Source organism: Alnus glutinosa, chromosome 7 (genome assembly GCF_958979055.1).
Source record: "Alnus glutinosa chromosome 7, dhAlnGlut1.1, whole genome shotgun sequence".
In the NCBI taxonomy this organism is placed as follows: Eukaryota; Viridiplantae; Streptophyta; class Magnoliopsida; order Fagales; family Betulaceae; genus Alnus; species Alnus glutinosa.
Window position 1 is genome coordinate 17,361,868 of NC_084892.1, and position 16,184 is coordinate 17,378,051.

Sequence of the window (16,184 nt, forward strand, 5' to 3'; positions counted from 1 at the left end):
ACACATAAGTTATGTGTCAGTAATATTGGTTTTCTGACACATGATATATGTGTAAGGAATTAATTTTTCCTGACACATAAGTTATGTGTCAATAAAATTGGTTTTTCTGACACATGATATATGTGCAGGGAATTAATTTTGCTGGCACATAAATCATGTGCCAAGAAACTCAATTTTCTGGCACATATATAACACAATTTTGCGCACCTAAATAGGTGCCAGCAAACTATGTCTCATGACACATGATTTATGTGCCAGCAATTTTAATTTCCTGCACGTTTATATATGTGCCATAAAATCATGTTTCATTGCACATGATTTATGTGCCACTAAACCTTAGTTGGAAAGTTGATTTCCAATTTAATAAATTTAATTATACCGGAATTATTCCAGTATAATCAATTTTTTTAAAACCTTATAAAATATATAATCAAAATTGACAAATAACCAAGGGAAAACATATTATATATTTAATTAATATAACAGAATAGCATACAACAATCCCAACTTTAATTAAGAAACAACCAAGTACTATACTAGCTGCTACAAAAAATTAATATGATCAATCCCATAGTCATCAACAAGCTACAATAGTATTTAGTTAGATATTTAATCAATCTGGACTGTGTCTCCCCATTCTTGAAGGTGTATATCTCAAGTCCCTGCATTTTGTCTGCAAAATATTCCCCAACATGTATTCCCATTCCTGCATTTTCATATGAAGCACATTAGTCTGAGACAGTAGAAAGTAGCAAATAAAATGAATGTCAATTGTAAAGTAGTTCAACATACACATTGAACAAATTGTCCTATACACCCATGACCCATCAATCCAACATGTGCAAATTAGACTGTAAATGGCCGTATTAGTAGCCATCAAAACCCCACACACTCGAGGACAAAAGTCATGGTGGTTCAAATCATGTTCAAGCAAAAATAGCCACCTCTTGGCCATCAAAATGCAGTATGGACGGTCCACATACATTGTCGAGAGAAGAAGTAGCAAAAGTATGACTATCAAACACATAACTCGGGCGAAATTGAGATAACATCGCAAGCATGTAACGTTAGAACATCAACTTTTACAACCTAATGTCAACATCGACATAAAAAGAGAAACATCAACAAGAGAGATGAAACTAAGTCTCCGTGGCATTGACCCTATACAAAATTATTTTAGACACTTGACAAACTTAAGAAGCATTTGAAATGTGTCCCTTGACTCACAGAAGCCTATATATGTCCTCTGACCCCTACGAATATTTCATTTGTCACCATTCAATAATTAACCCATCTAACACTATAATTATAGTCATTGGCCCTTTATCATCTACCTTTTCTTAATTCAAATAATGTTTATGATTCTGCATTTTTATTTCAACATCTAAAAATGGGAGGACAAAAGAGATGTTTCTGCATATTCATATTCATGGACAAGCACATCACTGTTTATAAGACAATTTCCAGTTTAGGAAGGTTCTCCCCTTACCAATGCTTTTTCTATGTATAAATGAAAACATAGAAGGCAACAAGGGCCAAACATCCAATTAGATTCTCTGTCCCTTTCTTCAATAAATATATCTGACCAAACAAAGTGGAACCATACACTAATTTCTTTTCCATATTCCTAGCTAGCTACTCCCGTGGGGTCCCATTCTTAACAAAGTGGAACCATACAATATCATAACAATATTTCCCAATTTTCAGACTCTAAGAGCAATTAATGAAATAAGCTTAAATCAGAAATAAAAAAAAAGTATACCTAATCATTAACCTTGCGTCTCATCATCATCTTCTTCATCATCATGGTCCGAATCTTTATCCCCATCAAAGTTAACATTCGACACACCTCCATTCTACATAGATCGGAATATTGGTTAATAAGAGGAAAATTTATTTCATTGTATATGCTAAAAGCCATCTTTTGAATTTACCTGCGACAAGCCAGCCGCATTCAACTGCTGAAATACCTTCTCAAAATCCATGGCCACTTCTTTTCTAAATGCATCGAAATTCGAATGTGCAGGATCATTGCAGGTACCTTTTGGCATCAATGACGAAGTCCATGCCGATGACTTAGGTGGAATACCTTTTCCCAGACCACGTACATGACCAGGCTTTTCCTTGCCAAAAACTTTGGAGTATACATCATTTGGATCCCAAGAAATTGTCCCCTGTGTGGACCCTCGAGTCGATTGCGGTTGTTGTGCCATCAACTCCTCTATCTACGACTGCAACGTACATGACAAAAGTGTTAGCAATTCACCATCATTCATTTTAATGTTGTGCAAAAAAACAAATGGAAAAATGTCATTAATAAACCTATTAATATTAAAACGACGACGACACATACAATTTTGGCCGCGGCCTCTATAGAAACTGGGGTACCATCCTTGTGCTTGTGAGTTTTTATGAATAGCTCGCCTCTATCAGGACCCCTCCCTGATTTCAACTCCTACATATTATTGAGCTCAAAAAATAATTATCACACATCACATTAAGAAAACCTTGTAATGAATATGCCTATATATGTCTATATATATATATATACACACGTACATCCTCGAATGCACTCCTGGCTAAGCTCTTTGACCCACAAGCGTGGACTAATGTCTGTTTGCCCCGGCTTTCCTTATTTTTCATGGCTTTGGCCTAAATATTCTCAACAAGATAGTGATAAATACATGTATAAAAAATGGGAAATGGTACAAACTATGCATTGTTAATTACCTGGACTCTGGGATCTGTCCAATATTTAGCCATAGTTTCGAACTCCTCAGGGTCTTCCATGGATGCGGGCGCTACTGATGCAATGAGACTTTGAGCAGTCTCACCCGGCTGGATGTTCAACGAACGCTTTAGTTCGTATTTATGTTCCTTCCTTCTTGTTCCCAACCCCTGGATGATTATCTTTTTTACAGCTTCTGGCGGCAAGCTTGTATCAAAATAGAATTTTCTACAATCCAAGTTAGAATCAAAACAATGTTAGTACTACATGATCCGCATGAAATATCTTAAATATACTTAGAAAAATATATTTTACCCGCATTATTTCCCACATAGGATCTGTCTGTTCATCGGGTACTGTCCTCCAGTCTGGGTTACCCATGGGGCAAAGACCTCCTTTTTTAACAAGTAAAGCACCAAAGCGGGCTAACTTCTCACTACCCACTCCTATTGCCTGACCATTATTATTCAATTGAATAACCACTTGCAGCCCGTCACGCAACCCCCAGATGTCTCCAGGTGAGGGCATACTAATCGTCTGGCGAAATCCATTTTCATCTATAATTCAAAAAAAAAAAAAAAAAAAAAACCTATCACATGGTTATAATGTGTAAAATATAATTAAATCAAAATGTAATTAGCATACCTCTAGTGATTATGTCTCCCGGTCGATAGTGATGTGGTGGTGCCTGTGTTGTAGGGGTGGACTCTACCTCAAGACCACTAGTGGAGGAGGGATGTATCTGCGCATCATCATCTGAGTCATGTTGGTGGCCAAAAGGAGGTACATCCTGAGAAATGAAAGCTCCTGTGCATGGATCTTGTGTCTCCTCATCCTCTGTGGGTATTGCAGACATATCCGGTACATATACTGATTCAATTCTTATACGTTTGTAATTCCTTGGCGCCATTTATCCCTGCATAATGCAAAAAACTTGTTATCAATATAACCCAAATTTTATAAACAATATATTAATATAGGAAATGTCAAAAGTTTTGAAATAAAGCATAACAATACATCATCTTCTTTTGCTTGCCCTTCGCCAATGTCGTATACGTCTCTTGGCTTTGTCGTAACGACGACAACCCAGTTCGGGTTCCTTTCATCCGCAACATAATATACTTGTGATGCTTGGGAAGACAATATAAACGGATCATCAGTAATCCGTTCACCCGTGTGTATTAGGTGACTGAAATTTACAAGAACGAAGCCATATTCATCTTTCTTGTATCCCCTGTTTGGGGTGATATTCGTCCAATCACACTTGAACATCACATAACGAGATCCATCGTAATATTGCAACTCAAACATACGAGTTAGCAAGCCGTAGTAGGTCGGGCCATGTTCAGCCAATACACTTACTCCACTATTTTGAGTTGTCTTTCCTAGATCATTATCTCTAGTGCGAAACAATGTACCATTACTGACATATCGCTTAAATTCTAAGGCATATCCAACCGGCCCTACCGCATGCCACCTTAGCTTTTCCCCTAGTTCATTTTTGCGGATCTCATCCATGTTTCGAACCTGATTGAAGTTTAAACTTCATTATAATGAGTATAATTGCACAACAAGGTAACCATTAAAATAACGTCCCCCAAGTGTGGCATAACACTTACATAATCCCGGTACCAGTCAGAAAATTCAAGTCTATGCTTCTTATATAGTCCGTTGTCCGAAAGTCTGTCCCCATTATTAGTTAGACGTAACGCCTCCATGTGCATCCTACATATCACATATGTATACATCTCAATGTTATGATGGCCTTACAATATAAACATATATACATCTAATCCTACTACATATAATACAACTCACGTTCGGAATGGAGCAAACATTTCGACATTTAGGAGGATATATCGATGTGCCTGTCTCAATGTCATATCGTCAAGTTCGACTGTATGGACCGCCCCTCTAGAGTCATCAACACTTCTGCACGGCCTATTATGAATCGTTGGCGCCTTTTCCAAATACCGTGAACAAAAGGTTAGTAATTCATCCATTATGTACCCTTCCGCAATAGACCCTTCTGGTGCAGCTTTGTTACGAACGTTTATCTTATATCGATGTAGGCACCTATATATATATATATTAAGAAAAAGAGTATAAGTAACATCCTAGTTAAGTAAACCACAAAATTTAATGACTGAATGATATTTGGCATACCTCTCAATAGGATACATCCACCGATAGTGAACCGGTCCACCTAACTTACATTCGCGAACCAGATGTACAACAAGGTGAACCATCACTGTGAAAAATCCTGGTGGGAAGATTTGTTCCAAATCGCACAATATGTAGGGGATATGATTCTCTAGTCGATCCAAATCTTCTACATGAAGTGTTTTCGAGCATATATCTCTAAAGAAGCAAGACAACTCTATTAAAGGTTTAACAACCTTATTTGGCAATGATTTTCTCAGTGCAATTGGCATGAGGTGTTGCATGAAAATGTGACTGTCATGACTTTTCATACCCTTAATACAACGTTCCTTAATTTTGACACAACGTGACACATTTGAAGCATACCCGTCTGGCATTTTCACATTCGCCAATAATGCCAAGAAGTCATCTTTCTGTTTGTTAGACATTGTGAAGCAAGCTGGGGGGAAAAAAGGTTTATTTGGATTGGAGCGATCTGGGTGAAGATCACTCCTCAAACCCATTTCTTCTAAGTCCAAACGTGCATTGATGTTATCTTTCGTCTTCCCTTTTATGTCCAATATCGTGCCAATAATATTGTCAACCACATTTTTCTCTATGTGCATCACATCAAGATTGTGGCGCAACAAATTATCTTTCCAATATGGCAATGCGAAAAAAATACTCTTTTTCTTCCAAAATACTGGCATTTCAGCACCTATCCCAACAATATTCTGCTTCCTCGCAATATAAGGCTGGTCTGCAACCCAATCAACTTCCTCTAACTGTGACATGATCTCATCCCCATTTGGCACAATAGGCGGAGGATCCATTTCTTGCGTACCATCAAACGACTGATTATCCATTCTGAAACTATGATCCATTGGCAACCATCTTCTATGGCCCATAAAGCAAAATTTTTTCCCATTTCTTAACCGCTTAGACCATGTATTACCCATACAACAAGGACACGCAACACGCCCTTTCGTACTCCACCCAGACAAATCACCATATACAGGAAAATCATTTATTGTCCACATCAAGGCCGCACGCATCGTGAAGTTACTTTTGGAAGATGCATCATAAGTCGAAAGTCCAACATCCCATAATTCCTTCAATTCAGAAATGAGGGGTTCTAGGTAGACATCAATCTTTCTTCCAGGTGAACGTGGGCCTGGGATTATCAAGGATAACATTTGTGAAGGTTGTTTCATGCACATCCAAGGAGGCAAGTTGTACGGTACTAACATTACTGGCCAAGTACTGTGAGAAGTGCTCATGTTGCCGAAAGGATTAAATCCATCTGACGATAAGCCAAGCCTTACATTGCGTGGGTCAGAAGCAAATTCCGGGTACCGCTCATCAAATTCCTTCCACGCTAGTCCATCGGCAGGATGCCTTAGCACCCCATCCTTTGTGCGCTTATCAGCGTGCCATTTCATGTGAGAAGCCGTCTTCTGTGACATAAACAACCTTTGCAATCTTGGTTTCAAAGGAAACCATCGCAAAACTTTCTTTGGTTTTCTTTTTGATATTTGTGACGAATCATCACCCCCATTCTTGGTTTGCTTCCACTTCGAAGCATTGCATTTAGTACATCTTTCTAGCTTCTCGTTGTCTTTCCAAAATAGCATACAACCATTGGGACATGCTGGAATCTTCTCGTATCCCAGTCCCAAGTCATTCATGAATTTTTTAGCCTCATATGTGTCATTAGGCAGCTTTGCATCTGAGGGGACAATATCTTTGAGAAATCCAAGCAATTTTGTAAATGAGGCGTTACTCCATCCACCTTCACACTTCAGATTAAAAAGACCAACAATTGCACTAAATATGCTGTGTTTTGTGCACCCTAACCATAATGGCTCCTCTGTTTGTTTCAACAAGTCAAAGAATTTCTTGGCGTCCTCAGTAGGACCTTGTTCCTCTTCCTGTACAACTCTAGCTTCCACACCCATCTGAGACCCAGCTTCACCTTCCCGATTATCGTGCATGGCAAAAACGTCATGCAATAGTTCTTGCATTTCACTGGAACCTTCAAGCATTGGCACGGGATCCATACTAGTGCAGGCTTCATGTATTGGCTCGTTGAGAACGGGAGTGTTAGTAACGGGAGCAACGCTTGGATATTGTTCCCCATGCATGACCCATGTTGTATAACCCTGCAAAAACCCTCCCTTTCCCGACAGCAAATGATCGTATACATCACGGGGAATTAATGTATTGCGAAAACAACACTTCTTACATGGGCACTTAATTTTTCCAGGTGTTTTTGTGTTTTGAAGTGCAAAGTCAATAAAGTCCAAAACACCATTCCTAAACTCTTTAGAGTTCCTAGGCATTGAAATCCAACTCTTGTCCATAGCTTAACTACATTAGGAAAAAAAAAATGCATATTATATATGTTGAAGTCTAGAATAATCCTAAATGAGTAATTTGTGTTGACGAACAACTGTACAAACACTCCAGCACACAGAAGGAGCAGACAGAAATTGTAGTCTAGAGCTGAATAAGCACTAAACTATATCTATCTATAAACAAAACAGCATAACATAAATTCAAAAGATAAGAGTAAAAAATAAAAAAACATACAAGAATCACTAATATTCTTGACAACTACTACCTTAGTTGTATGGCTCAAATGAACTATATATATGTGCACCAAATTAAATGCCAGTAAACTTTCTCGTTGGCATAAGGCGATAGAAAACATATATAGTTTGAAGGATCTTCCTCCGATATATTAAAAATCCAGCAAATGTGTGGAAAAGGCCACAGAAGTAATCATAAGAGATGTAGAAATTGATTTCTCTTCTGGTTAAACTATTTATATTTTGTTCAACGAAATTAAGATGCCTTGTTCGATTAAAAATGAGCTAAACGGAATTCACATGATATCATAGAAAATGGTGAATTGATTAGACAACACATCAAATATTTCAAATAAAATTATAAGGATAAGTTATTCGTACTTTAAAAAAAAAAAAAAAAGATAAAAAAAGTCTCTACTTTAATACTACTTTAAAATTTTAAAATAATAAAAATAAATAAATTTAATTATTTAATCAATATTCTTACATAATTTTAAACAAAAAATTAATTTACAAATTCCAAACTTAATTATTTCCCTTATAAGCAGGGAAATAACTAGGAGGCGGGTAACAACCATGACCCCTTTCAAGACTAGACCCTTTATTAATATTTTGCTTCTTCCTTATGAGAAATCCTAGCTACTTGCATATTATGATAATGATGTTAGTATATGTCTGCCTGTTGTTGGCTGGCCCGTATGAATTATCATATTATAATGTACTTCGATCACATCTGATGATAATGATGATTTTCATATTATTATATTCAGTTTATATATTATATACGTATATATACATCATTGATGTTGTAGTGTGAAGTTGAGATCAAAAGTTTGATTTGCTGCTCAAGATGAAAATGGATGTGTATGTGTATACACACACACACACATATATATATGAAACTCACAGAAAACCATTAGTGTTTTTTTTTTCTAAGCTCACAGAATGTTAAGATCTGATCTGTTATTTAAAAAAATAAAAAATAAATAAATCTAATCTATTCGAAAATTTTTGACGGCTTCTAGAGCCACACACACGGTCCTAGAATCTGAATCATGTTATTGCTTTTTACTGTTTTTTTTTTCTTCCAAGCCACAAGTTACAATAAGTCAAGATCTGATCATTTAAAATAAATAAACCTCCAAAAACTTCACAATAAAAAGACCCATCACACCCTTGTAGCTGTAGTGCGTAGACCAAGTCTACAGACTTGGTTTCTTAGACTTGAGCTGTAAAAAACTGTTTTAGAGTTATTAATTTACAGAACAGGTAGATAATTCTTTTTGAAGGGTTAGAGTTTGTAGACTTGACTGGTACTCTTTACTTTTTTAGACTTTCAAACAGTACGTTTTGGAGATAAAAAATAAAAATGTTGCAAGCTTTTCTTCCACCTACGTCTCTGCGTCTTGAACCTCTCAACTCCGTTTTTTTTTTTTTTTTCATTACCTTTTTACCGAAGAACAGAAATGAGAGACGTTTGAGTTAACGACAGAAAGAAGAAAAGAATCCTAAATCTGACCTCACGAAAATCCTAAAACGAAAATCCTAAATCTGACCTCACAGAATAAGAAAACTCAAAATGAAAATCATTAGAAGTTTATATCATTCTCTAAAGATAACATGTATGGAAGATAGAGAGAGAAAGGGGTAACATACCGATGGAGTTCGAGGGAGGAGATCGAGGTGGCGAAGTGGGTTGGAGTCGGTGGCGTCGTGAAGAGGTAAGGGGTGCCTATATATATGGCTAGGCTTGTAAATAAGCACTCATGCATGAGCAGCGCTAGCTGCGTCCCACACAGAGAGAGAGAGAGAGAGATATCAGTGAGAGGGAGAGATATGAGGGGAAAACAATTCAAAAAAAAAAAAAAACAAATAATTATTTACAGACGGGGGAGAGATATCAGTGAGAGGGAGAGATATGAGGGGAAAAAGAATCAAAAATAACAAATAATGCCTAGATATGGGAGTTGAGGGCAAAAAGATAGGAAAGAATAATATTGAGTACGTGTGCATCAGTTACTGAATCGCTCATATCACGCGCGCAAGCAAAATTAGTTTTAGGCGGGATTTTGATTTTGACAAAAAAATTTTTTTGGCAAATGTCTAAATGTCAGGAATCTGAAATTATATGACATTAAATTATAATATTCTGGCACATATTTAAACGCCATAAATTTTTTTACAATTTTCTTGACCAATAAAATTATGTGTCAAGAAAGTTCAATATTCTTGACACATTGTGAAATGTCATAAATTTTTTTCTTTTTTCCTGACATTTGTTGACAATGTGCCACAATAAAAAATATTAACCTGACATTTATATAAATGTCAAGAATAAATTGTCAAGAAAGACCTTTTTTTTTTGTAGTGTCTGAATGTAAAAGGAAAGGAAAAATAAATGAGAAATCTTTGATATTTTTTCAATCATTTATTGATTGCTTCCCATGGATCCATGATCTGCTCCCTCGATATATATACATAGATATGAATTACTATTTATCCCAGAACTTTTCGATTCCCTTCTAGCATGTCATTAGTAATTATTTTTTATGCCAGTTTCCTCAATCCTCATTATTTGACCGCCACTTGTTCAAGACTTCTACTTTGAGTACTTTCAATAGGGTTTTTGCGCCTTGGTAAAATAGGCTATCGATCACTTTTTTTTTTTTTTTTTTTTTTTTTTTTTTTTTTTAAAATATTTATATTCCATTTGAGGGCATGGAGTAGATAAGTGAAGGTAGCTAGCCATTTTGGATTCTCAATTTTTTTTATATTAGGTAAAGAAACTTCAAGGTAATGAACAAAATTATTACTCACTAATCTATTTAATTGAGTGTATGGCATATGATCATTTTACATGATTATTATATTATTTATATTGTGCATGTGAAAGGTCTTAATTCACATTCAATATAGTTTATGATGTGAGTAACGAGGTTATCACATAACGTCATAGGCCATAATTAAACCTTATAGTCTTATGTCTTTTGTTGTTCGCAGTTGGTAAGGGAAATTGGCCAGTCCATTTGCAAAGGCTGTTACACATCAATATTAATGATTTATCTTGATCACACAAAGTTCGACACTTTGGGTAGATGTGTAGGTGTAATTGTAACGACCTAGGACCAAGGGGCTCGGTTTGTTAATTTCAAAGCTTCAAAGGCGCAAAAGTTACCTATTTGGGATCCAGAGAACTTGAGACCACTATATTAATGCTTGCCCTGAGAAAACAAATTTTATTTTTTATTTTTTTGAGTGCATAGGGTCTTAGTATAATAAGTGCCTAAGAATTTAAAATAATAATGTAAGTGCTCATTTGTCTTCTATGTGCCTGAGGCACACACTAACAACATAAAATAGATGTAACCAAAGTAAATTAAGTAAATGTCATAATTCCCCCATAAAACCTAAGCATCCGACCACCTACATCAACTGTCTTGAGACCTGAAAGGAGCAGAAAGTAAGAGGTGAGAGGGAAAGGATCAGTACATAATATTCCCAACCAAATTAGAACGGTTGAGTTAAACTCCATTTTATGCCCTCAAAACATTTTTCGTAGTCTTACTAAACAAAGCATATGTTCAAAATATTTCATAAGTCAACTTGTTTCACCAAACTTGATATAAACATGTGATTCCTGAACGAGTAAAAGATTCACTTTTTATTATTTATGGTCTCGCATACTATTACGCCATGTACGCATGGGGTTCTATGACCCAACCTTCAAGGATCTGGCAACACCTGTGGTCGCGGATATGGCTTGGCCAACTAATTTACTTATTGATGCACTCAGCATAACAACTTAGTGATAGCCACACCTTCACGTAATTGTAACTTCAGTGTGGTGCACTCCATCCTAGCCTAGTACCGTGCTACTAACTTTTCCTTAGGCCAAATATCTTAAAACATTTCTTTACATAATATGGTTCCACCCTACACATGGTTATTCTTTACTTTCTTAAACTTTCAATAATCACATAACTTAGCATGTGTACAAGAGTTCCATTTCCTTACATAAAACCTTTTTTAAATAGAAACTTTTCTTAATTTGGAAAATTTCCTAAAATATAAACTGAAAATAAATATTGACTTCTAAATAACCGAGTGTGTATTTGTGTACAACAAAATATCTTAAATGCAGAATTTAAAGAAGACAAGATATTTGTTGACGAAGTGGAAACTCTGTGAAGAGAAAAACCACTCTGGGGCAACCAAACCCAAGAAATCCACTATCCAAAAACAAAGCAAGTTACAAAGCACTCGTACTCACAAAACCCATTGCAGTAGTCATACCTTTAACTATAACACGAAGCCTATCGCGAACGCTTCCCAACCAATTCTCCTACTTGAAGGAGTCTTCGATGGATTCCTTTACCTTAGGGCCGATCCCTAAGATAGACTTCACACGAACTGTTGAGCACACACCGGCAACGGCTAGAGAGCTAGCGGATCTTCAATTCTTCCTAAACACCCTCTCTAAGCACTATGGAATTCGATACAAAATTCATACAAAATGTTAGTATTTTATATTGGCTACATTCTGGATAAACAAAAACACTTTATGTAATGGTTGCGATTTAACAGGATGGTCGGTTCTCAAATTCAGAATCTTCATGTATTAAGACAATATACAAATCAAAGCATGTGACTGATCACAAGCATCTTGAAGATATTCATGAAGAGTCCTTGCAAATTCCAAGGCAAAACAACCGGTTCCTGTGCAACCGTCCAGACGAGCCTTTGAAGGCGTCTGAACGCCCAGTAGTGTCTTACAGATAACGATGAAGACGTTTGGACGTCAGAGCAACATCGTCCGGACGCTAGGTCAATTATTGTTCAACTCGGAGTTGGATTTCAGAAGTCGACACCATTTGGGAAGTCTCTATAAGCCGTCCAGATGACATGGCAACATGTCCGGACGATGTCCAGTATTTCAGAATACTCCAGAGTTCCATTCGAACGCGGAAAGGATTTTAGCGAAGATCATCCAGACGCTCGATCAAGCCATCCAGACGTGAACCTGATAAAGATAGAATTACGCTGTTTCTGAAAGGATATCGCAGAAAACCGTCCGGACGTGGCTAACTTCCGTCCAGACGCTCGACAGCCAGAGCCCGAATCTCAGCAGTTTTAGGTTTCCTATAAGCCTATAAATAGAGGGCCCTAGGCTTGTGATGTGAAATTTTAAATGTACTCGCAAGTGCACGAATCGTTTGCAATCAATGGTTTTGTAAGTGCGAGGTCGATCCCACAGGGAATTGTGTTCTTGAAAAACAAATTTATGCCTAAACTAATTAAATCTTAACCTAGTTCCAAAAAATCTTGAGAATTTGAATTTTGATAAAAAAAGAAAAACATAAATAAAATAAAATAAAATAAAACAAAATAAAAATAATAAGGTTTTGGAATCCACACTCATCGAATCATAACAACATACTCCATGTTCATCAATATTAATCCGAAGTTCTCACAATTAAAATCTTAGGTATGTTTTACTATGCGTCAAATATTTAATCAAAACATCTCATGTATCAATTCTTCACACAAATCACAAAAGATATCTGGTTTAAACCAAATTATCAAATGTATCCAAAGAATAAATCACAAGGGATATCCAATTGTTTTGTAAATTAAAACCAAGTAATCAATTATGCGAAATTATCTCAAATCATTAAATGTATCCTTAAATCACAAAAGATATCCAAGAATCATTTCACACATTGAAAAGAAGTAAAACAATTGAAATGTTAAACCCAAAAAAATTGGACAATAAAAACTTACATGGAAGTATTGCTGTTCTTCATTGATGATGCTTCATCCTTAACCTTAGTTGAAAAATTAGCTACACATGACTATGAAAATAAATCCTAACCTTAAGAAAAACTAAACTAAAAAGAAAAGAATATATTTGGTCTCGAGCTTCTCACACTTTTCTTGAGGCTTAGAAGTCTATTTATAGGGAAAAAAAAACCCTAGAAGCCCTAGAATTTCTAGTATAATTGGAGGTTAGTCTTCTAGTTTGAGTAGAAGACTGAAAACTCAATCGAAGAAGGAAAAGGATTCCAAATTCGTCTAGATTTGTGGTCTTTTATTGCGGGGCGATTTTGGTATAGCAGACATCCGAATTAGGAAAATCATATTTCACAATGATTTGTAGCACTTTAAGGTAACTTTCTAACGCCACTTGATTCATCTTAATTCGATACTTGAGTGAAAGGTTACGACTAAAATACTATGATATGTGCAGAATCTGAATTTTAATTCGATTTTGACTCCAATTAGAGAAATTCCGATTTTCCTTGATTTGGTTGAACATAACCGCATCATCTAGGTCTTCTCAAAGTGTGCTTTCTTTCACCTTAAAGCTATTGTTTTCTCTCAATGATCTGCAAAATACTAAAATACCAAAACTAACAAAAAACATTAGAAAATAATAAAACTAAAGGTTTAGTAAATGCAAATTAAGGGGTCCATATATGTAATATTTGGCACTCATCAAATACCCCAAAACTTACATTTTGCTAGTCCCTTAACAACCAAAACAAAAAATAAAATGAAAGCATGAAACATAAATCCTCTTTCGTGAGAGAGACGATTGTATTTAGCATATGCAACAAGCATTTTATACCTCTAGGACGAGTGAAGTCTCGTGAGGGTTTGCCAGGAATGATACGCACAAACATTTTAATGCACTATGTTGTTGGCAAACAATGACTTCCACAGAAACAAATGGTTCACACATCATGAGCAAATTTAACAAGATGAATATCACACACACCGTTAGGATATCAAAAATAAATCAGCTCATAGCTGAAAAATTGAGACAACTCAGGTTCAAATGAGCGCAAAGTGAGATTAACATAGACTTATAAGGTTTCAATTTTCTCAAAGTTTGTGTTCCCCAAAATTCATAGGAATCTCATCAGAGGAAAAGAAGCAAGGCTTAAATCAAAATGTGCATTTTTTTTCTTCATAAGCTGTGCAATGTCTGACTCCCTTAAGCTATCTAATTGACCAATGTAACGAGTGTTGGGCTAGTGACTCCCAAAACAAATGGTTTTAGGGCACTAAATGTAGAAATATCCCTAAGGGCTTAATTACTCAAGTCAAAAAGGCTACGAAGTCAAACTAGCCAACTAAATTGATTTTCTCATCCTTTTACGTGAACACTCACTGCTTAATGAGGCAAGAGGCCCGGTTACTCAATGAGAACCCAAACTAACGATATTATTATTTTATTTTTTTCTTTTTTGGAATTTAAGTCAAGGTTTCATCAACAAATCATCCTACAAATCTTAGGACCCACATTCCTTAATTCAAACCTCATACTTCACAGAACCAATGTTAATGTGCTTGTGATAATCAATTTAAACAAGTGATGTCTCTCAAATCCAACACATGAGTCAAAAGATTCAGATTTCTAATGATATACAGTGTTCAACATGTTAAACAAACCAATGATATGCAAATCACAGTTGCAATGTAATCATGCTCAATCAAGAACATAACACAATTTTATTTTATTTTTTTGAAAATTTTTTAGAACGAAAAGACAAATAAACAATTTTTATTTTATTTTATTTTTTTTGTTGATCAAAAAGACAAATAAACAAACAAACAAATAGACAGAGTGTTTTTCCATACCCCTAAACTTGAATTACACATTGCCCTCAATGTGTAGTATAGAAATACATTACCAGAAGTAAGGAAACATCAAGGTGTGAACAAGGCCAAGGCGTCTCCCAAACTTAAACACCAAAACACCTGTCAACTAATAGCAATATATATTTTTTCCTCATAGAAACAAATATCAAAAGATTAATTGCTATCAGAAACAAAAATAAAATAACAAGAAATTAAATGAAAAAGGAAAAAGAACCCAGAAATTAAATGTAGAAAATAAAAAATTACCATACCTGCCCCGATCATGTGGATGTCCAATTAATCCCTTCCACCCACTCTTCTTTAATCTTATGTAGCACTCTGAGAGAATGTTTTGCCATTTGAGGAAGCCAATTTGCTTGCTTGGAAATATTTTCTTTGGACAATGATTCCTAGATTTATGTGCTTGTCTGCATAAATCCTTGAGAATCTTGGCATACGATGGCTCTTTGAGACATTGAAGAATTGAAGCTTTAGATTCGTGCTGTGTCTCAAGAGGGACAATGATGAAGGAATGAGCTCCAGTACTCAGTTCCTTGTCATTGGAAAGACTTGTATCTGCTGGGGGATCAATTTTCTCCTTATGCTCAACTTGCTCTATTTGTTCCTCTTTGTGCTCAACTTGCTCCTCTTTTTCTTCCTCCTCATTGTTATTCACAATTTCCTTACTCTCGAGTATGGTGGTGTCAGGGACATGCTCATGACAAGAATGGCTAGCATCATCCTTATCAATCATGTAGTGCCATCAGCTAACTTTGAAGCTCTTCTTCCTCTATTCGATTGAATTCAGCAACCAAATAATCAATTTATCCTTCCATCTTGACAATAGCTTGATGCATGAACTGATTTGAATCCCTGATCTCATTTGTAAGCACTTGTATATTCTGGCTATCGCTCAAAGTGGCGGTCTTAAACTCTTGTATAGCTTGGTTAAGCCCTTGTATATTCTGGCTACTTGGCTGTATGAATGCTTTGACTGTGTCTTCAAATGATAATTATTGTGTCGGATAATTGTAGGATGAAGGATGGGAAGATTGGTTATCGAACTGCAGATATTCAGG

The 16,184-nt window shown here is 35.9% G+C and overlaps 2 protein-coding genes and 1 long non-coding RNA gene across 3 annotated transcripts; all 3 read right to left on the reverse strand.

Moving 5' to 3' along the window:
* Positions 1 to 520: 520 nt before the first annotated feature.
* LOC133872458 (uncharacterized) lies at positions 521 to 2,441 on the reverse strand. Its single transcript, XR_009901033.1, has 4 exons — positions 2,354 to 2,441; positions 1,935 to 2,231; positions 1,763 to 1,856; positions 521 to 706 (listed from the first exon to the last, which is right to left on the reverse strand). It is a non-coding gene; the product is annotated as an uncharacterized LOC133872458 (long non-coding RNA).
* Positions 2,442 to 2,941: 500 nt separating this feature from the next.
* LOC133873279 (uncharacterized) lies at positions 2,942 to 3,638 on the reverse strand. Its single transcript, XM_062311001.1, has 3 exons — positions 3,374 to 3,638; positions 3,044 to 3,285; positions 2,942 to 2,956 (listed from the first exon to the last, which is right to left on the reverse strand). Exons 1-3 carry the CDS (start codon positions 3,636 to 3,638, stop codon positions 2,942 to 2,944), a joined length of 522 nt encoding a protein of 173 aa, XP_062166985.1.
* Positions 3,639 to 4,542: 904 nt separating this feature from the next.
* On the reverse strand, positions 4,543 to 7,233 carry LOC133873280 (uncharacterized). Its single transcript, XM_062311002.1, has 2 exons — positions 4,895 to 7,233; positions 4,543 to 4,804 (listed from the first exon to the last, which is right to left on the reverse strand). Exons 1-2 carry the CDS (start codon positions 7,231 to 7,233, stop codon positions 4,543 to 4,545), a joined length of 2,601 nt encoding a protein of 866 aa, XP_062166986.1.
* Positions 7,234 to 16,184: the final 8,951 nt, after the last annotated feature.

Bases quoted from the DNA above. Each gene is read 5' to 3' on its own strand.
- LOC133873279 (XM_062311001.1), bottom strand. From the start codon at position 3,638: ATGGCGCCAAGGAATTACAAACGTATAAGAATTGAATCAGTATATGTA. The intron at 3,286-3,373 runs GTATGCTAATTA...TTTGAATTATAG, and splicing joins GGGAGACATAATCACTAGAG to ATGAAAATGGATTTCGCCAG.
- LOC133873280 (XM_062311002.1), bottom strand. From the start codon at position 7,233: ATGGACAAGAGTTGGATTTCAATGCCTAGGAACTCTAAAGAGTTTAGG. The intron at 4,805-4,894 runs GTATGCCAAATA...ATATATATATAG, and splicing joins TGGATGTATCCTATTGAGAG to GTGCCTACATCGATATAAGA.